The 22,065-nt window shown below is 41.8% G+C and overlaps 1 protein-coding gene and 1 pseudogene across 1 annotated transcript in view; one reads left to right on the top strand and one right to left on the bottom strand.

The window, feature by feature from the left end:
* LOC146701323 (uncharacterized) overlaps positions 1–17,492 on the top strand; it is a 62,754-nt gene extending 45,262 nt beyond the window's left edge. The window contains exons 4-9 of the mRNA XM_085467603.1: positions 1,805–1,923; positions 6,821–6,910; positions 9,868–10,012; positions 10,912–11,045; positions 12,310–12,518; positions 14,697–17,492. Of these exons, the coding sequence (XP_085323729.1) occupies positions 1,805–1,923; positions 6,821–6,910; positions 9,868–10,012; positions 10,912–11,045; positions 12,310–12,518; positions 14,697–15,840 (1,841 nt within the window). The 3' untranslated portion in view covers positions 15,841–17,492. The remainder of the gene's footprint in view (positions 1–1,804; positions 1,924–6,820; positions 6,911–9,867; positions 10,013–10,911; positions 11,046–12,309; positions 12,519–14,696) is intronic.
* LOC146701306 (uncharacterized) overlaps positions 1–22,065 on the bottom strand; it is a 316,606-nt pseudogene that overhangs the window by 133,054 nt on the left and 161,487 nt on the right.

Here is a 22,065-nt window from a genome sequence, read left to right as displayed (position 1 = left end):
AGCTCTTGCGCTTGCACACGTTAGGGCATTTATTTCCTCGTACAGCTTGAATAAACCTACTTTTCCAACTGGGGGAATGAATTATTGCACGTGAAAGAAATTCATCCTGACAAACTGTACGGGCGCAGAAAAAAAGGGTTTGCAAGCTTCAGTGTGGATTCAAGAGAACGCCAACTGTTCCAACAAAATCAGTGAAATCAGTCGTCGATGGACTGAAACAAAGGCGGGGTGGAGAGAGGAGGAGGGCAGTTGAAGGAGTGCGAATGGGGTGGAGGGGGGAGGATGGAAGCTGTAATGAGGTTACTCAGTGGGGGTGGGAGCTATATGAAGCATCAGTAGATGTATAGATTTATATGCTCTCAGTGTGTGTGTGTGTGTGTGTGTGTGTGTGTGTGTGTGTGTGTGTGTGTGTGTGCATCTGTTAGTGAGAGAGATTTGGTATTGCAAGTGACCTAGCCTTAGTCAGTGGTGACACAGTTTGCTTAATATGACAGGCATGACTAATCCGTGCCTGCTACAATGAATGATGGAGTGAAGGGCCGGTCACTCGGAGTGAGCTGCATGCTCCCTGACAGCACGCCTGTGAGAGAAACACGCAAACATGCCTTCGACACGCAATGCATACGTCACCACGTGTGCACATGTGACGAATCGACATGCCACAGTCATGTAAGCTAATTGCATGGGCTTAAGCATGCAGGTGGCATATTTCACCTTTGAAGACCCAGGTTAAAACTGTGCTTAGTTACGAGACAGTGTAGCGAGAGATTTGAATGGCCGCTCATTACATTGTCGGCCTGTAGGAGCCCTCTTTGTGAGCCACAGAGAGGCCAGAGGTCAGGCTTAGTTAGTCACTGGAACCAGAAGGCTTTTACTTATTCGTCAACGACACTTTCGTGCACAAAGAACTTTGTCATATTGTGCCTCTATGTTATAACATGTGAAATAGTACAAAATGTAATTGTGTTATTCTCGTGATGTAGTACGAATCAGCTTTAATGTATAAAACTGCACAACTGCAACTGCATAAGTCAACTTAAAAAAAACTATGATGCTTTATTCAGGGGGTTGCTTAGACAAGATGTTCTTATTTTAGCAGCTGAGTATATTTGTTATTGTTGACTGAGAACCTGTTGCACAGTTCAGTAAAAGCAGAGAGCATGAGCATCCACAAGTGAATGCTCTATGTCTGGTTAACCACTTCCCATTCAAATGTCGCTAAAGCATTCAATTTTTTTTGGCCTGGCTTTCTGTAGCCCAGTGAGATTTGCATGTGCATGTGGCTGTATCGTGTGTAAGAAATCCTCTAAAGTCATGAAATCTTCCAGTGTTTTGTCTTGTTAGACCAGCCAACCACGCAGAGTAATACCTGGCATTAGTGCAGCGCCTAAGAAAGGGAGACCGATACAGTTAATGTGTCGGCCACATGTCTGAGTGCTGGTCGTGTTCTCTCGCTGCCACATCAGAGAAAACAGAATTATTATTGTTATTAAAGTCAACTGTTCCCTGTTTTGACACAGGCCTTGTTATATGCTCTGTATTCTGAATGTGCATTGAATTAGGTTAAGAATTCAGACCTTCAACAGCACATATGAGCGCATAACCCTATAAGGATACATTTAAATCAGGGCTGTATCCAGCGTGTGTGATCTTCTCGTTTTGTTTGGGGATGTTCTTTCCACCTCTTCTGTTCTCATTTTTAACATTCTCAAACCGACCGGTGGCTTTTGGATTATTGTGTTAAACAAAAGCGAGTCCTTCGTGCCAACCTGTTTACCCATTTTCTTTTTTCTTTTTTTTACAGCGAGCCAAGACAAGACCAGCAGGAAGCACATCATGAGCACAGCATCCTCTAACCCTGAACCCAGGAAAGAGAGCCTTCCACTGGGCACAGGCGTGAATGAAAGCAGCCTCCTCCTGGAAGTAAGAAACCACATGGGTGTTGTCTGTATGTGTGGCGATCATGTGGAACATTTAACATGCTACATCTGTAAATACAGCACCAAAGCAGTTGTATTAATATCAACTGTTACCACACTATGTGCCATATTTTACCTTTTGGTTGGCACTTATTTTCCTGCCATGTTCTGGTTTGCATACATTTGCTTCTGAATTAGTGATTGGGAATTTGGGACATGGGGGGATTTTGTTTGCATGTGTGTGTGTGTGTGCACACCCTTTGCCCTTTGGTCCTGCCTTCTTTGCAGGGATGTGCTGTTGCGTGACATATGGGTGAGACAGGAGTGTCAGAGCTGATGAATTAGGTGGGGACTCTCACATGTTGGCGGCTTGAGCATCCAAGGGAAGTGTGCTTCTGTGTGTGGTCGGACCTCCGGCCGAAAGCACGAGAAAGCGAGAAGTAGAGAGCGAGAAGGCGTCAAGCCTGTCGACATTTATCAGAGAACATAGGAGGTCTGTTCAGCACTCACTTGACCCGAGACCTTTAATCAAGTTTTTAACAGCACGTTTTACGAGGGCATTTATTTCGCGTGGAGTAACAAACAGCATGTGACAAGCCGTTTGTGTGACTCGTTTAAACGCACGTAGCCATACGCTACATGGGAATTGCTCGGGCATTAGGTCGTCATTGCCTCCACGCAATATTCCCGTGGCTCTCGGTCAAGCAGTAAATTATGACAGAGATTATCGCACAAAAACTACACGGATCTTCATTCGGAGTTCAGAAGCGATCCACTGATGCTTCTGTTAACGTGTCAGGCTTCTCAGTGGGACAGGAAACAAAAGGTTAGATTGACCGTAGTGATGTGCTGCCTCCTGTTGCGTGACTCAACCTGCAGCGGAGCCTCATAGCAAACTGCACATTACTTATGGTGACGAGATCCCAAGAGAGGGAAGAGACGGATATTTGAGTGTGCGTGTGTCTGGGGGAGATTGCATGTCTTTGTCTGTACGCATATGTGTTTGTACATGTTTATCTGTTTGCATATGAACTGTGTTTGCAAATGTCTGAAGGCAATTCTTTGGAGATTGATGCAGATCGAATGTGCTGGAAGTTGCAGGATTTATTGCATAAATTGAATTCACATGAGGACGATGTTGTGCCGTGTTGTGCCGCAGCAGTGTTTTTGGACATTTAAACATATTTCCATCCATGTTTTTTTTTTCATATTTAATTATCAACACTTACCAAGGCTAATAGACGAAAATGTGTTGTAATGGCTGTTTAGACTCAAAAGAGGTTCAAGGGGGAAGCAAAGATACTAACAAAGTCTTTAATATTTTACATTTCCCGCATTAAAAGGCAACTCTTTATATCATTTTAACACATTTCAGTCAGAAGTAACGCAGTGGACTGATGGACAGACCACTTCTTTTAGTCTTTTAATGAAAAATGTTTGTCATGTGTGACTCTGGTTTGAGTGGCTTATCAAAAGTTTTCTAACTATCAGTCAATACAACACGATCCTATATTACTGCAACCCTATTGCGTGTATCACCACGGTTGCTGCGACCTCCCCTCATTTCTCACTGTCGACACAAGACAGCAGGAAAACTAAAGAAACTCCTTTGAAACATTGATACAAGGCAATAACGCCATGCCCGCCACTAACATCCTTCTCCCGCCCCAATCGCCCTACAGCTCCCCTGCTGCTTCCAAGTCCAGCGAACATATATTTTATTTTGGGCTCTGCGTGCAAAGGGCCTCTTAAGATTTGTAAGTCAAAGCTTTTAGTCTCCCAGGGCCAGTTATGAGAGCTGGGGGCGTTGCGGTTGCAGATATGTGGTGGAGCAGGCCAGCAGCAGGTGCCTGTTTCCATTACCTAAAGGCTTTAGTATGCAAGGAACTGAGGGGAATGTGAATGGAGAAACACACAAAAACAGCATGCAGCAGTGCAGCCAATATCATAACAGTATTTCTGTTTCTGGAACTTTTTTTTGTTGCCTAGTTTACAACAACAGAAGAACAGGCAGTGTTTAGATGTATTTAGCTGATTCATATAAAGTGTTTGGTTTTATTTATATAAAACCAAACACTAATTGTTATTTTGAGTAATAGAGTTCTGATGTTCCTTCCAGCTCTTTAACTGGAAATGTAGTAAATAAGCTGCTCTATTCCAGCATAAATGACGGATGTTCTCTTGAACTTTTGCACATGTAAAAAACAAATGCACTGTATTTATCTGTAATAAATTTGCAGGGCCAGGCATAAAAAAGCTAATTAAAGCTTTAGAACATACACTTTTTGCTTGTGCATACTCTTTCAGGTCACAGGTCTGGGGCCTATTTGTTCCAGAAGAATAAAAATGTCAAAGTCCTTTTGTAAAGAATTTGGGTTGCAGAAATTTACTGGCATTTCACTGACTTGGAAGAGGAGTGGGGAAAGGTGAATGGGCTAAATAAATCTAAATGAACCTTACATGTAAATGTCGACCTTTTTATGGCCTTGTACGACCTCATAAAGTCAACCTAGCTTTCCAGCATGCTTAGGATGTTTTCATGAGTTTTTGGACACATGATCCAAAGACCTTCAAGTGATCCATGCTTGAGACCTTTATAGCTACATGTGAAATAGTCGTGAAAAAGCAATCTGTTTGTTCAAGTTCATGGTCATGCATTGCCATATTTTTCTGTGACAGTCAGCGTGACATTGAAACTATTATTGCTAAGAAATGAGAGCTTTCAGCTGTTGTATTTTAACCCAGAACAGGATCTTTTGTTAAACCTAACCACAGCTTCACAGCCTAAACGTAACCAACTCGTTTTTATATCCTCACCCTCAACAAGTCGTTTTTAATGATAATCAATAAAATATTGTTTCATATTAACGTGCTGCTAAGCATTTTCTATAATATAAATAATGTCACTCCATGACTCAAACTGAGGTCAAATGATCAATCCAAGGCCAACCCCGTCTGGGACACCCTTTCAAATAGCGGAAAATATTCACTTTGTGTACACGGACATGAATCAGGACATCTGAGGCCAGACAGGTGAAAAAATGTCTTCAGGGATACGAAGATAAGGGTGGGTAATTATGTCCAGAAACCCGAATAAGTACATTAGATGTTGTGACTATCTGATGAACTGCCGCGACACTGCGTTGGCGGTGTTGGATTTAGACGTAAATATATCACATCTGGCATTGACATGTTGTTCCCAGATGTTTATTGAAGTACTAAATACATTACATAGCTACATTAAATATTAATCCACTAATGTTGATTGATCGCTACCCTCCAGAGGGCTCCAAAAATGCTGGTCCGAGTAACAAAGACTTTTAATTTGTACAAATGTTGCACAGTAAATGCTGAGTGAGGACCAGTATCAGAGGAAAGATGCTATATCAGTGTGCTTTATTTCCAACTAATCTGCATCTGTTTTGAATGCTGGAATAAGTTGTGCATCTATGTGTGTTTGTGTGTTTGTGTGTACCCCCCCGACATTTGAACATGTGCCAGTTAAACTTGTCAAACATCATCTGCATCTATGCCACAGAGGACTTGACCCATCTTCCAGTCTCCACTGCTGCCGTCATGCTTTCATATACTGGTTTCAGATGTCATCATGTCAGTGTCTCAATATTTTTTTTCTCAGAGGCTTTGCTTTGCTGCAGCTTGGCTTTTACGCCGATAGGTTTTAGGGCTGCAAATTGCTCTGCTCACAGAGAGGTCACAGAGAGGAGTTTATGGGACAGGTAAGGACAGGGCGCGTACAGTGAGCATTCGCCTCTCGCTAAGGCAATCATATCACTGCTGGGTGTAAGTGACAGAGAGAGACGTGGAAGGAGTGGGCACTGGGGTGAAGTGAGGGGCAGCTGGGCTTTCTACCTTATAAAGTACACAGAAACACACACACACCAGGAAAGACCTGCATAGTCTCGCAGTAAAATAGAGGTGACAGACTCTGGCAGCAGCAGTCACGCAAGTCAAGTAGCCTTGCAGTTGTCACGCTATCACAGCTGTGCGCACACTGCACACTGGAAGGCCTCTTTCCCGTCTCCTTCCTGTGCTTTTCTCCTTCATGTGCTGCCTTTTTTAAATATATCTCTCGCACTCTTTCTTTTCCTCTCCATCTGTCCATCTCTCCTCATTTAACAGATACCATTTGTGTATTTTTTTAACATTTTCTTTCTCTGTATCCTCCGCTGGCCAAACACGTTATCCCCCCTCCCTAGCTTTGTGTGGATGGGTGTGTGAGCAAAGAGGGAAAGTGGGAAGAAGTGTGCTTGTGTCTGGAGTTTCTCTGCTTTTAATCAGTGTGTTTGCTACGACAAATCAAAGCAGCTGTACCAGTCAAACAGACTTAATTATCAGAGTTTCGAGCTTATGAAATGTGTAACTTTAAAGGAGCGCAAATAGGCGCGTAAGTCATCTGCGAGCTAACTGCTTTAAAAAATACAGTTTTAACCAGAGAATATGAGGAAAAAAGTCTAAATCACTAAGTTTTATTTGGCTCGCTCTGTAACACAACCATCTGTTTTTCATTCCCTCTCTTGTGTTGTAATTTTCTATCTTTTGTTCCATTTTTACAGTTTTTCTGCTGTTCTGAGAATTATGGAAAGAAGTTGAATATTACATTTTTAAAGGTTTTACAAGCAAAAATTCTTTTTTTTAAGGGCGTAGTAATAACTTCAACCACGGTTAGGTCACAAATTAGAACATCTGACTATATTGTATCTATATTCTTACACCTGTATTACGCTTTTCACAGACAGAATAGAGAAGTCATGTGTGTGTTTGTTGCATTTGAGTTTATTTGCTGCACGAGCTGCCCTGACTCTCTTTCTGTGTGTGTGTGTGTGTGTGTGTGTGTGTGTGTGTGTGTGTGTGTGTGTGTGTGTGTGTGTGTGTGTGTGTAGTCTCTAACAGGCTTTGCCTTGGTGGTGAGCAGTGACGGGATGGTTTTTTACGCTTCCTCGACCATTGTGGACTATCTGGGATTTCATCAGGTGAGTTGAACACGAATACAGTGAAAACATTGTATAATCTATGTTTAATATGTATAAACGAAATGCACGCTGTACATATGATTATCCATAGATAAGCTGATAAGCCTTGACTGTTCTGTAGATGGGGGAATCAGTGTGCCAAAACTCCAACAGATCAGTAGGAAATGTGCTCTTTGAGCCAGAATATATAAAATATAAAAATGAGGTATGAGTTGCCTTTTTTTGTACTTCAGCTGGTCACATGGCCTCGTAATCTGTGATGATAGCATCCATGAAAGTGTTTTAGCACACAAACCCTCTTAAGGTTACGAATCTGCAAATCTCATAGGACCTCATTGCTGTCATTATTCAACAAGGTCACAATTGCCGTTTTTAGTACGCTCCATTCTTCTGTTGCCATCCCATCCAGTTTAGGATCCGGAGTAAACTGCCTTTCTTTTAATTCTGACTTCCTGCTGCCTGATAACTCTTTCAGAGGGCAAAGTAAACCCAGAAGGTTACACCTAAGGGGACCACAGAAGGGTGAAGACCTCTGTTTCACCCTGAGATACACTCTGCGGGCGTCTGTTATGTGTGTGCGGGCACTGATAAGTCACCGACGGTTTAACTCTTTTCCTTTCCAGTGGCTATACCCAGCCAGTCATTAATTATGAATGAAGTCAACATGGGCTCGCCTGTCCCTCGATGCTGAAATCATCGCTCTCCTTCAAAGCCATAAATAAAGTGCTTTTCACTGTTAAAATTCCTCCTGTTGCCCTCATGCCTTCTCTTTCTCACACACACATACACACACATCACGATAGACATTCTTCTGCAGCGCTCCCACTTGGCTTACAAGCAGACAGGGGCGGCCATGAAATTGACATGAAACCCAAAGTGGTCTGAGACGCCCTGCCACAGTATGTGCATAGGTGTGTGTGTGTCTACAGATTGGCACGGAACCACCGGGCAAAGGAAATTAAAACTCCAAGGGGCATTTGCGTATGCACGTGTATCTTAGCAGCTCAGTCAACGCTTTTTATTTTGTAACGTCTGCTTTTTGTTCCCATAAATTTCCACTCAAATGATCAGATTTTGCTAGCTAAGGTTTCACTTTATGCCAGCTTCATTGTCACGTGCTCAGCAAAAGACCCGAGCGAAAAGTTAATGTCAATAATTTTGCAGGAATCAAACCAAAGTAATGGAAAAAAATATCAGTTTTGAGCTGATTATTGCACAGAACCTGAATATGGCCTTGGCTGAATTTCACAGCAAACCATCCCAGCGTTGAGTCGAGTTGCTGCCATCCAGTTGTTGCCTTTCATAAACACATGTGACCAGCACAGTTAAAAACAAAAAAAACGAACATTCATTCAATATGCAACAAGTGCTCGAAGAATTAGCAAAAATCGTATCCATGTTAGGAAGGACCGGGACCGTTTTGCGACATGTTAGCTGCTGATTAAATATTAAAGAGATGTAAATTTACCAGCTCACACTAGTAGAATCACAACTGGCCCTTTGTGTGCTCAGATCTCGGCAGTGACTGTATGTAAGACACTTGGCAGCGGATCAAGCGAATCAAGTCACCGCAGTACGTTAAATTGCGTACATGCAAAACAGTTATTTTAAAGAAAGAAAAAGAAAAGGAATTACCACGCAACAGGTTTGGCTGTGAGCCATAGCACTGCAGCATGCAAAGCATTTGGTGTGATAAACGAATGTATCATCAGCATTAGCTCAAGGTTGAGCTCAGAATTCAAATCAGGTGTTCTTTGTAGTCAGCAATGGCCATATTTAGAAGTGAAAAGCAAAATGCAGGTGACTTTGAGCACAGAGAAGATGAATAGGAGTGAACGGGTAGTTGACAGCTTTTCTACATTTTTCTACATTAAAAATATGGGTTTTTAAATACTCACAGATCCGCGTGTTGTATTTTCAGACTGTCATGAAAACATTCTTTTATACTTTCCCACATGTTCAGCTCTTGCAAAGGAGCTGTTAGTTGTTTTTAAGCCACATGCTTTGCCTCTCAGGCTTTGACAGCATGTAACATAATTTTGAGCCCACAGCTGTATTCAGAAAGACACTTATCCATAATATACCACAGAAAATAAAGAAGAAAAGACATGGCTTTGCTAAGTAGCACCACAAGAAAGCGCCACAGAAGAGCAGAAAACCTCCACTGGCCTTTGATCCAATTTGTTACAGGGGCAGTTAGCCTTTGAAGGTCACTGAAAATATCACTTATTCTCTTTTTCCTCCCCCTCTTCTTTTCCTCTCTGAGTTTTTTTACAAGAAACATAAACAATAGTCACTCGATCCTTCTGTCTGCCTGACTGCCGGTAGGGAACCCAACCACAGGACGAAGCGCTCGCCGAAGACAGTGGGAACAGATTGTGTTTGCAGAGGCAGGCGATCAAAAAGCCTCGCGTGCCACCAGTGTGGAAATTATGGAGCGAGGGCAGGGAGGAGGGGGAGAGGGAAGAGGAGAAGGTTGAACATTTTAGTGAGGAATCTGTCATGGAATGACAGAAAACACAGCTATTGCTGGAAAAGAGAGGGAGGAATGACGAGAGCGGGCTGGAACCCGACTTACTGTGTGTTTGTGTGGATGTGGAGAGAAAGCTGGGCTGGACTGCCGTTCGGGAGCTGGTGTCACGCGATGTTTGACAAACACAGCTGCCCTCGCTGGCCCCGCAGCTGCCCTTAAGACTGTTACTGTACTGGGGCAATTCTCCTGCCTTTTTGCATGTGTATGTAACTGTGCGAGTGCTCTGGTTGTCTGACTTTCATCGACTTTGTATGTATAGCGTTGACCTCCCCAGGAATGGTGGGGCAGAATTAGCCCTGAGAGCGGCGAACAGCTGTCAGCTACAAGAATGGAAGCAAAACTCGGTCGTCCAAAGTCATAAACCGGATGTAAAACTAAAAATTAAAACTGATTAACCAAACCAGTCCGAATCCCCTCCCCACAGACTGACGTGATGCACCAGAATGTGTTTGACTACATCCACATAGACGACCGTCAGGAATTCAGACGCCAGCTCCACTGGGCCATGTGTCCTCCACAGCACCAAGGGACGGTGGCACACCAGGATAACCAGCTAGCTGCAGGAACTGGTGGGTAGATCACTATGAATTTAGTATGGGAACATATAAAACTTATTATCGAACAATGCAATAGGTTTGAGGTGATGAGGTCAGCTGCTGAGATTTCTATTCCTGGATCTGTATGATGTTGATGAGAGGAACCATCTATTCTGTCAATCTCAATTCAATTCAGTTCAAATTTATTGATATAGTGCCAAATTGAGGCAATGACCCTACAAATATAGAGGGAAAACCCCAACAATCAGTAGACGACCCCCCGTGGCAAAAGTGGGAAGGAAAAACTCCCTTTCAACAGGAAGAAACCTCCAGCAGAAACAGGCTCAGGGAGTGTCGGCCATCTGCCGCGACCGGTTAGGGGTGAGGGGAGAAAGACAGGTCAAAGACGAGCTGTGGAAATAAGCCAGATGTTAATAATAACTAATAACTAAATGCAGTGAGGCATATAAACACATAGTTAGTGAGAAAGGGGACTGAAGAAGAAACACTCAGTGCATCATGGGAAGCTCACCAGGAGCCTATTGCAGCGTAACCAAGGGAGGAGTCGGAGTCACCTGATCCAGCCCTAACTATATGCTTTATCAAAAAAGGAAAGTTTTAAGCCTGATCTTAAGGGTGTCTGTCTCACATTACACGCGTTATTAACAGTTTTAACGATTCATTAATTAAAATTGATACAGTGCTGACAGATAAATGCTTTAAACAGCAGTGTATTATTCATAAAAGCAGGTAAGTAATAAAAATACAAAAAAGAAGTCTGTCCCAGTCATTTGCTAACTATAAATATTGTTGTCATTTAAAACGTCATCATATTTATACATATGTATCTTGTTTTCTCCTGTATTATTACACAAATTGCAGTACAAATTGTATTACTCATACCCTCTCCATATTTCTTTACTAAATTACAGGTGAAGACTTTGTAGTGAGCAGCCTGTTCCATTCTCCAGAGGCAGGGGAAATCCCTCCCGAGCTCTCCTGCTTTCTCAACAGATGTTTCATAGCCAGAGTCCGATGCCTTTTGGACAGCACCTCTGGATTCTTGGTGAGTAATTGAACCAACTCAAACTCAAAAAAACCCCAACAACGTTACTTCAGTTTTCAGTTCATTAAAGTTTACGCAAAATATAAAAACTGAGCAGGGGTTGCCCACTCACTGGAAGAAGACCCAGGGCTATAAAAAGTGTTATAACCCCTTGGCAAGACTTCACATATAATTGTAGTATGTGCAGTTATTTATAGGTGTATTGACAGAATTATAAGGTAATTGGGTGCATGGCCACAGTGGCAGAGAATGAGCGTGGTTCATCCCTCATGGCTGTGACTAGAGTGGTTTGGAGACCAGCAGTGGAAAAGCTGAAGGCCCTGATGACAGAGCAACGAGAATATGGGTTTGGACTGTTTCATCAGGGTCAGTCAAGTTTACTGTCACCAAGTCCTCTCTGGTTGCACTGAAGCTGGCCGCACAACTGAAATTTTAGATGGCAATTTTCTACATATACTGTAGATGCTGGTAGCCAAGTAGTGAGGAAATACTGGTTGGAGGCTTTCCTCATCAGTCAACATAATTACAGTTAGGACACAACAATTTGTAATGTAACGCACAGTGCTCAATCTGCTCACAAATAATCTGGCAAGAAAGTCTCGGTTTCATAACATTTGGACCACTTACGAGTGTTTTCAGACACAGTAGCAGCCTTATTTCATGGACAGGAAAGTCAGTCAGTTCCTTCACAGTGTTAGCCAAAAATTAAATGTCCACCAGTGTTGGCTAATAAAAGTTAGCTGACAGGTTTAATCAAGATGTTGAACACTGCACACAACATCTAATTAAACTTGGTTAAACTGGACTTGAGGGGAGGATTACCAGGTTTAAGTTAGCTAACATTAACAAGCTTGGCTAGCTAAATGTTTAGACCACACGCGTGCATGCCACAGACACAGATGCCTCCTGATTTGAGCCAAGAAGCTTACGAATAAAATACTAGAATTTAGCTTTAATGGATGGAGTGTCGGCACAACTGACTTTATAGGAACCGATACTATTTGTCTGAAAGTGGCACTAACAGTGCAGATATGCTAGAGAGGTTCAGTTCAGTGACTCAGATTAAAAGAGGAGAAACCTAGCAGAAGCCTAGCCAACAATATGAAACCTCTTTGCCACTGATTGGTCATAAAAATGGTCGCTATAATAGTCGATACCTTTAAGCCTTTGTAAAAGGGCAGAAAAATAAAGCCTAGATGTTTGTGTAATTGTATTATATGTTAATCAAGGCCTTTGGATGGGTCCTTTCTTTCTTCTGTTCCAGACGATGCAGTTCCAAGGTCGGTTGAAGTTCCTCCATGGGCAGAAAAAGAAGTCAGCCTCTGGTGCTCCAGTGGCCCCACAGCTGGCTTTGTTCTGCATAGCTGTTCCCCTCCTGCTCCCCTCCATCACGGAGATGAAAATGAAGAACATGTTAATGCGGGGAAAGAATAAAGGAGCAGTAGGAGGAATCATCTCCGGACTGGAGCAAGGGTAAGAAGGAATAAACTCTCACACATGCGCAGCATCTTTACAGCTTTAACTAAGTTAGGAGAGATGATGCATATTGACACTGTGTCACAGTTTTGGACACTGATTGCTTTAATAGGGGTACTATGTAGTAACTAAAGGTGAAGTGTTTTAACAGTCTTAACACTGAGGTTTGATGCATTTTGGCATCTCGTTATAGCCTCTAGAGAACGACACTGATTGGCTTTATGGGAGCTCTGAGTAAAGGTCAACATTTGAGAGTCCATAGGTCACAGCAGCTCACAGTTCATAAGGGATGACGTGTTTATTTTGTTATTATACACTTTACATGTCCCAAGATTACCTCTTGCCTCGGTTGTGGTCCACATCGCACGGGCACAGGAAACACAATTATTTGGAGTTACTGTGAGAAAATCCATTTGCTCCAGCCCTCATGTGTCATTTATTGATTTTTTGAGGTTTGTCTTTTTTTCACAGACACCAACTTATTGCCCAGCAACAGTTTTATGAACACACAAGCATTTACACTGAGACCCAGTTACCAACACAAACATAAGCCCTCTCCTCACCCAGTAGGATCTGATACCAAACCAAACAAGCGCTGGACGCCTTACCTGTGGCCAATTAGGAGCAAATACGCGTCTCAGCTTGGATAAGGCCCTCTGTGATTCATGCATCATTAACAACTTTAGGGAGTCAGAGAGGCCAAGACTTGGGATGTAGTCAGTAAAGCAGAGCTCCTCCACCCCTCCTGCTGTTCAGGCTTCTTTCTTCCTTCACACATCATCCAAGGCAACATGGTGGATAATGTAACGATAAACCGGTTAACTTGACAGCAGATTGGATTGGTTAAACCATTCTTAGGGTTAAGGTTCAGAATTAAGTGTATAGTATGTACAGTACATGTAGCGCCTGGGTCTGCTGCCATATTGAGAGACTTAATATGACTTGGATTAAACTTACAGTCAGATTCCCGAAAGCCTGCTGACTTTATTGTTGCACAACGATCTCCGGTTCTGCTCTAAATTCTGAGTATATGTAGACTTTTTTAAAACTAGGAAACAGTGAAACTGCGTCAGGCTATTATAACAAAAAATAGAAAGCAATACTTCTCTTTTTGGTCATTTCGTGTCACTAGTCAGCAGATGTCACTGAAAACATGTCCCTTAGTTCATTTCTTTGCGAGCCTGTTATAGTGAAATTGTCGCTACTGCTAGAACAATCTAAGAGCTAAGAAAAGACTCATTTTACACATATGATGCTACAGAATATACTCACTCACAGCTTGGTTGTATTAAAGACCTTCAGCTGTGCTGTGCTCAGGTTGAGAGATATTTGAAAGATAGGAAAAATGCAGAAACGTATTTGGAAGCAGACAAACAAAAAGAAACATTTGCCTTTAGAATTCCTGAATAATCACTCACAGAACCGCAAATTAAACCCTGTTATTACCACTGTAGCCATGCACTGTAATTGGGTTTCCATATAAAAACTGAAAAGATGAAGAGGGGGAAAAAAACATATTTTGATTATTGTTTTTGTGGGGGGGGGCACGAAGAAAGCCACAGAAACAAGTCAAACAAGTACGGGAAAAACTGGAAAAGGCATTTAACGTATGAATGCTGATTAATCAGAATGCTGTAATAGTTATAAATATAATTGAGCTCTTTTATCTTTTTCGATCAATCGCTTACTCAGCGTTCAACAAGATGAATTTCAAACTTAAAATCATAAGAAAATACAGTTTGAAAAGACTTTCATGCAGTTACTGAACACATTCGGGTTCAGCTACTGCACTGTGTAAACATGAAGATATATTGCATTGTGCTGCCTATAAACTAGGAGACCGGGCCATCATTGATCTTTGGGGTTCTGGATGTTGACTCTGTTCTCAATTTTCAGATGAGACACATCCCGGAAAAGATGAGTCACTTTTGGAAAGATCCTCTCGTGAACCAAATTGAACCAAACTTAGAATTTTTATGCTTTGAGTCATTCGGCAGAAAAGAAACAAAAACATTGAGTATGCAGTGGTTGCCATATGGATACATGGGTAGAGAATGGCTCTTCGTGGACTTTGTTGAAAAACAGTAAAACTTTGTAAGTTTTGTGTCTTTGTTTTGTGACTAATGATCTATTTTTTTCCTTCTCTTTCCACTTCCACTCTTTCCCCCTGCACAGCGAGCGTGGAGAACACCTCCGGAGACACTCCTTCAATGGAGGAATGGGTGATGCTGCAGATTCTCTCCGGCTCTCCTGTCCCACTCCTGGTGCAACCCAGCGAGGTCACCACACTCCGTGGACCCCACTCTCCAAAGACAACCTCAAGTTCCGCCCGGACGGTTACTATAACCAGGAGGAGCCCCTAAACTACTGCAAGTCCTCCGTGGGTCCCCATAAAGGTCTGAGCCCAGGCGTGGGTGGCGGCTGGCCTCCGCGACAGAACTCAGGACCCGTCAGGGCAGGCCAGGGCGTCAGCTACATCCCCTCTAACCGCATGAACAAGACTGGCCAGTACGGGAAGCCGTACCGTCTCTCGCCCAGCTGTCACAGCAGCAGAGGTGGTGAGGTGTTTGTCTCCAAGCTGTACGGCAACGTCCAGATTCCCACAGACCCAGACGCCTACTGCGTGGACCTGGTGAAGAGCGAGAATGGCTACGGAGAATGCTTCGACGGTCACCTGATGCCCGAGATGCCCCCCATAAAGATCGAGCACGACTCTGATTCGGAGAACGGCTGCGACGCGTACGGCCGACCCTGGACGTGCCGCGACCAAGTGCCCGTTGACCGTCGCTATGGTAACGGCCTATATGACCACACCGTTGGCCTGCAGCTGAAATCCGAAGCTGATTATTACGATCCACAGTATTCGCCCTGCCAGCGGGGGAAGGCTGGGATCAGCCCGCCGTACAACAACGGTAACTATCAGAACTATGCAGTGAACAACGGGAACGCCAACGCACGCCTGTTAAAGTGCGACAAAGACCTGGGCAGTAACAATGACTCCAGTCAGTTTAGTCCTCAGAGATTCCCACACTCAGACTCTCTATGCAGCAGCCAATCCGTCAACCTCATGGACTCGCACGTCTACTCACAGGATCCACACAAGGCCTACATGCAGTCTGACTACAACAAGCATGGCACCTACGAGTTCAAAGGTCACAGCCTGATCCATTCGATCAAGCGGGAGCCCATAGACTCGCCGCCGTGGCCTGAGAGCGGCCATGACATGAACCAGTCCATAATGGTCGGCTCCAGGAACGTTATGCCGTGCGTGATGAGCACAGGACACCACAAGTCCAGTCCATATATTTACATGCCGTGAAAGTGACACGTCAACACATCTGCAGATACTTACCCTCTACACAAACACACACACATACATATTCTGTACACGCAAAGAAATCAGTGTGCATTAAAGTACTTTGTCTTATCGTTTTCATACAACAGCATTATAAGAGAAGAGTTATTTTTTAAGGGATTCCCAGGATGTCACATACTTCTTCTGTTTGACGAAGAAGCTCAGGTTCTAGTGTTGTGACAATCAAAGTTAATACGAATCCAGTTTATGCATAGATTCGTTTGTTTGTAAGGATTAAACTTTGTAGCTGGTTCCAAGCACTTTTAGATTTAGCGACGACAAGACTTTTGAAACACAGTTTTATTTTATTTTTTTTAATATGTTGTGGACACCTGACTTTTGTGGAAGAAACAAAGATTTAGCTGTCGAGAAATGTTTTGGTTTTTTTAACCTTGCACACAGGGGACGACTTACGCCTACGCTGGTCTCAAGGGAGATGACGAGTGAGTATGAGAAAAACAGGTGATTTTTGCATGTTTTCATGCTTTTAAATTACTGCCAGGGCAGTTTAAAAAAACAAATAGGGTGAGCAAAGTTAAATTGGTGCCACAAGATAATACTTAAAGCACCGTAAAACACTTGTTCATTCATTCGAGGATATTTTAATGCATGAAAAATCTTCTTTGATGCCCGTTTGTTTTGTGTTCTGAATCGTCTAAAAGCGTAGCTTTCGATGCAACATTGGAAAGTTTTAAAAACTGATCCTTGCTTGCTGCAGAACTGTTCAGAAAACTAGAGACCAATTAATACTGCATAGTGTAAAACATGTCAAACTATCAGTAGAGCCAAAGCTTTAAACTTTAAGCATATTTTTTTTGTATGTTACAATCAGCCAGATTACATAGAAGCAAGCAGGGAATCAAACCTCCAACACAAGCCCTGTGGCGTGTGTCCTGCTGAAGTCTCCATGAGCAAGGCATTGATTGGTACCTTGTGAGTGTGCTGCTTTGCACTGGCTGCTGGGCTTCTTTGTGAAAAAGGATAACGGGAAGATGAAATTCAGAGTGCACAAGATCAAAGTTTAAGAAGGCTGGTAATTCAAAAGTGATACTAACTGAAATCATGATGTAACTGCTGTTTTTTTAATCGTCAAACAGTAAAATATTTTAATTAAAATCTTTCAAACGTCATCATTTTAGATCATAAAACTCCTGTCGCACCTTCTCTTGGAGGTAATATTGTACAGCATAGGTGAGTGTTCATGACAAGTTCTGCATTTCAGCTCATATACCCCCCCTCCGGGTTATGACGCCTTTCACGTCGTCCTTTCAGCCCCGAAACATTGGACCTTGTGTTCACATCAGTATTTTTGCACTAGTGAATTTTTTAAAAAAGCACCAAATTAAATCAATGTCAGTCTCAGTTTTGTGAAGCTAAGTTGCACTACTGGGAATAGTTCAGTTGAAGTTCAGCCTATCCAGAAAGGTTTTGGAGTCGACACGCACAACTGTACATGGTGTCACTGTTTTGGATTTGTCTTTTTCTCTCTCTCTCTCTTTGTGTGTGTTCATTTCAATAAATGTTTGAGGATTTGTATTTATTGTAAGACGCAAATAATTTAAAAACTACAGTTTTGAAGGCTTTTTTGTTTCTGTTCTACTAACGTAAATAAATATGGCTTGTATATATATATATGTATATATATATATGTATGTATATGTATATATATATGTGTATATATATGTATATATATATATATGTATATATATATGTATGTATATATATGTATATATATATACATATATATACATACATATATATATATATATATATATATATATATATATATATATATATACATATATATATATACATATATATATATATATATATATATGTATATATATATATGTATGTATATATATGTATGTATATATATGTATGTGCAGTGTCTTCCAATGTTTCTAAGTGTTTTTGCAAATGGGAGTTATCTATTAAAAAATCTTTTCTTTATATGAAAAATTTGTTCCAGGTGGTCATTTTTTTTAGTTACTGCAAGAATAACATTAAATGTCCTAGCTACACTCATCAGACAAACATCATCACAGAGCTAATGTGAAATCATGTACAGTGAGAGGTCATTTTACCAGACTTCATGATTTTCAGCTCTTTCTAGGATCATCAAAACACAAATTCTGCTGTTCAGTTAACATCCTTGTCTTTTTAGTAGCTTTTGAATTTTTCACGCACACCAAATATGGTTTCATCCTTCAGATTTGTCTCTCAATTAATAATAAATATTCAGCAGAACAGGATACAGAGTATCTCTAACCACATGCCCTGTATGATTAATGTGCTGCAAAGTTGGCGCGACAACTTGCTTCACACGATCTGGGAAACTTCCCCATTTCTCACCACTGCCTGGGATGAGGGCTAGAGCCAGGGGAATGTTGGCGGTCACCAAAAGGTGGAGGGCAGAAAAAGAGGCAGTGGACATGAGGGGAAAGAGATGTAACCTAAAAGCTGTGGTTAGATCCCGACCCTGTGGGATTCCCAGAAGAGCTGGACTCCAGTCCATCCAGGCAGTTAATTGTATTTACTTGGCACATATGGTTTAAAGTACTCCCTGAACATTTATGCTCATCTACTAAAATTATCATAGGTATTCATTCAGCGTCGCTTCCTTTGAATGTGACTGTAGAAGTGCAGTATGTGGTATTTGGATTTTTTGCTTGTCCAAAAATCAGTCAGATTTAAAGAGTAAATAATAAGTGGCTTGAAGGCCAAACTCAGAATTCAAGTGGTTGCAGATAATGGGACACAACAATTTAGCATCAAGAATGGAGGAAATCCACCAGACAAACAATTGCAGCACTGGAACTAAAAATGAAAGTAATATCAGAAATTACAGAAACTGATACTCCGGAAACAATTAGGCTATTTGGTAAACTGGCCAAAGTCGAACCTTTGGGTCCTGGGACACCGTGGGAACTTTCATGATACGCGCTTCATACTTAAAAGTAAATGTTAGTGTAGACTGTATATAAAAGATGGATGTAAACCACTATGATGGCTGATCACTCCACAATCTGAAGCATCAGTGATAGTATTTTAGAGGTTGTCCGTTAATTAAAATTAATCATGAAATATCAAGACTTTTTAAAATTATATTAGTATGTCCACTTGGCCAGTGGATAAATGTTTTTCTTGGATACTCTTGTTATTGTTTACAAGCTGGTTGCTGCCCAATAGTTTTTAGGATGAGGGGGAAAAAACTTTTCCAGATCAAGCAAATGTCAAACAGAAACAGAATTGAGATTTTGTGCAACAAATACACATACTGGTAAGAAAGAACTAGTTTCTCCCACTGCCAACTACAGTATCATAATTCCTCCCTCTAATCCCCCCCAGAAGCTTGTGTTTGTTTTGCTGTGGGGAGAGTATAGCTTATAGGGAATTACGGGATACACGAGGATCAGCCAGTAGGATGATTTTGAGTGTGTACATACATTTGTGCATGTTTGTGTGCATGCTAGTACATCAAGTAAGCGCCACATAGTCACATCCTATGTTTGTCTGTAAAGCACAAGAAATCCTATTATGATTTCCACCATTATCCACTATGTATTTACAAAAATAAGGTCTAGGGCCAGCATTCAGCTATACCACAGATCCAGAACACTGAATAATGGTTATTCAGTTTGTTTTGTTTCATTATTAGGTTTTTGGAGATAATAAAGATAAAAAAACAGGAAAAAAGTGACCGTAAAGTGACCAATCTAATGATGGCTGCTCCCAGCAGGACAATGTCCATTGACTCAAAGCTCAGATCATATCGAACTGGTTTCTTGAGCATGTCAGTGAGTTCACTGTATCCAAATTGCCTCTACAGTCAAGAGATTTTAATCCGATAAAAGCACCTTTGGGATGTGGTGGAACAGGAGATTCACATCATAGATTTGCAGCCGACAAATATTTGAAGAATGTTTCCAGCAGCTTGTTGAATCTGTGCCATGAAGGCAGTCCTGGAGGCAAAATAGTCTCCCACTCAGTGCTAGTAAGATGCATCTTATAAAGTGTCCAGTGTTGTATGTTTTACTGTATTTGGGAAATAACTCGACATTTTTACATAACTGTGAAAGTGTATAATTAGCAGTCTCCAGAACTAGTATTTCTACATTATAAACTACACTTCCCATAAATTCTTCTAAAGAATTGTATTTTGATACTGTCCTATTGAGCAATTACCATGTGTGTGTCAGTACTGATGTGTTTTACACGCACAGTTGTACAGAATGCCTTTCTTCCTCTTGACTTACAAAAGGCAAATTAAGATCCTACTTCCCATTGGTGCTTCACACACAATGTGTTTATGTTTCTAGGAAACTGCATTTGCAACATGTTTTTCATACAAAAGTGCAGGGCCACCTGTGCTAGGTTGTTTTGGCTGTGAGAAAATGAATGCGATTTTTATGTTTTTACTTAGCAGAACTATAGGAACTACAGTGTAGGAGAAAGTGTAAACGCTATTCACAACCCATTGTGATTCATAAATAGTGTGTATGCAGAGTGCCAATAGGTCAATAGCTTTGGCCCCAAAAAGCCTTGTTGGTGACACGGGCTAATGTTTTGGGACTTCCTGTTCAATCTGTTGTCCTTTAATTTTTAATCTTCTTCTTCTTTTTCTAAGAACCTTCCCAAATGGCACTGATGATCATACTCCTCCAAGATGCCTGTGCTCTCACAGCATTTCAAGCAACTGGTTTGATGTTTTCTTCATTCAGTCCTTTATTCCGTCACTGAAGGTTTTTGGTGTTCACAGTTGATGGATGACAGTCGGGGGTCACCTGTGACAGATGAGCATTTATGCTCTTCAAGACCATAATTATCCTCCAATCCATTCTCTTCCATTAATCCAACTGAGGGTCAGAGAAGGGCTGGAGCCTATCCCAGCTACCACAGGTCAAGAGGCAGGGTACACAATCTGAACTGGTCACCAGCCTGTCGCAAGGCTAACACATAGATACAGACAACCACTCACACCTATGGGCAATTTAGAATCACCAGTTAATCCAACCCCACTAACTGCATGCCTTCGAATTGTGGGAGGACACTGGAGTACCTGGAAAGAACCCACATGGAGAACATGCAAACTACACACAGAGAGGCCCCAGACTGGATTCAAACCCAGGACAATCTTGCAGTGAGGTGACTGTGCTGCATAATAATGTTGAAAAAGTCTCAAGTGTCTTTCTCAAGATTGCTTTCCTGTAAATGCATGCTCCCTTTTGCTCTCCACTTTTACTGTACGCAAAGCCTGCTTAAGCATATTACGTCAAAAGTACTGAGGAGGCTTTTACTCACAATACTATTACCACAAAACTCCAGGTAATCTTTGCAGATCATGCACGCACTGCATGTTAAGATATCCACTTGCACTCAGACTGTTGACACTAAATTGTAAACAGAATAATGGAAACAGCCTTAATTAAATAGTTAGAAATACTCTGAACGATAAAGCATTCTGCTCTCGTCTCGCAGGGATCAAACTGCAAAACAGGAATCACATTCAGGCATAAAGTCCTCTTCATGACGAGTAACAAGTAACTCGTGACGCAGTGTTTGATACTGCTACAAGATTTCAGTGAGCCATTTGTCTCACTGTAGCTTCATATCAGATTCTGTGACAATGACAGGGAGGAGGAGCGGCTGAGGCTGACTTTAAATGTTTAATATTCACTCGCATGCACGCAACCTTCGATCACGCCATCTGTACAATGCTCGTTCGGTACAGGAAGGGGAAAGGATGAGGACGAGAAAAAAAAGAGAGGGAAGTGAGATAAATTTGAGAGAAGAAAAAACAGAAGTCAATTTGGGAAAAGGGCAAAAAAAAAAAGGAGTAGTGCTTTAAGGCAACTGTAGTGTAACCAACGTGTTTGACGCTTGCTGACAGCTGATCCGTGAGCCACGGTGTGTGTGTGTGCGTGCAGATCAAAACCTATAATCCTATACCATACAAGGTTGCGTGACCGTTCATACCCTGCTGTTCTCTGCTCCACACACCATTTGGCCTAACTGGTCACTCCCTCTCTTGCTCCATCTTTCTCATACACGTTTAAAAAACACAGAGATAAAGGCAGATGAACAAATACATGCATACATCCCCCCCAGTGACAATGAGGAGAATTCTTCAGGGTCTGGCACAAACAGGCATCTGCATACACATGCATACACTTCATTAAACACACA

This window comes from Copadichromis virginalis, linkage group LG9, assembly GCF_057382275.1.
Source record: "Copadichromis virginalis isolate Kocher_CV1m ecotype Utaka linkage group LG9, C_Virginalis_male_GT1.1, whole genome shotgun sequence".
NCBI lineage: Eukaryota > Metazoa > Chordata > Actinopteri > Cichliformes > Cichlidae > Copadichromis > Copadichromis virginalis.
The sequence above is the reverse complement of the archived record's forward strand: the minus strand, read 5'-3'. Positions and strand labels throughout refer to the sequence as shown.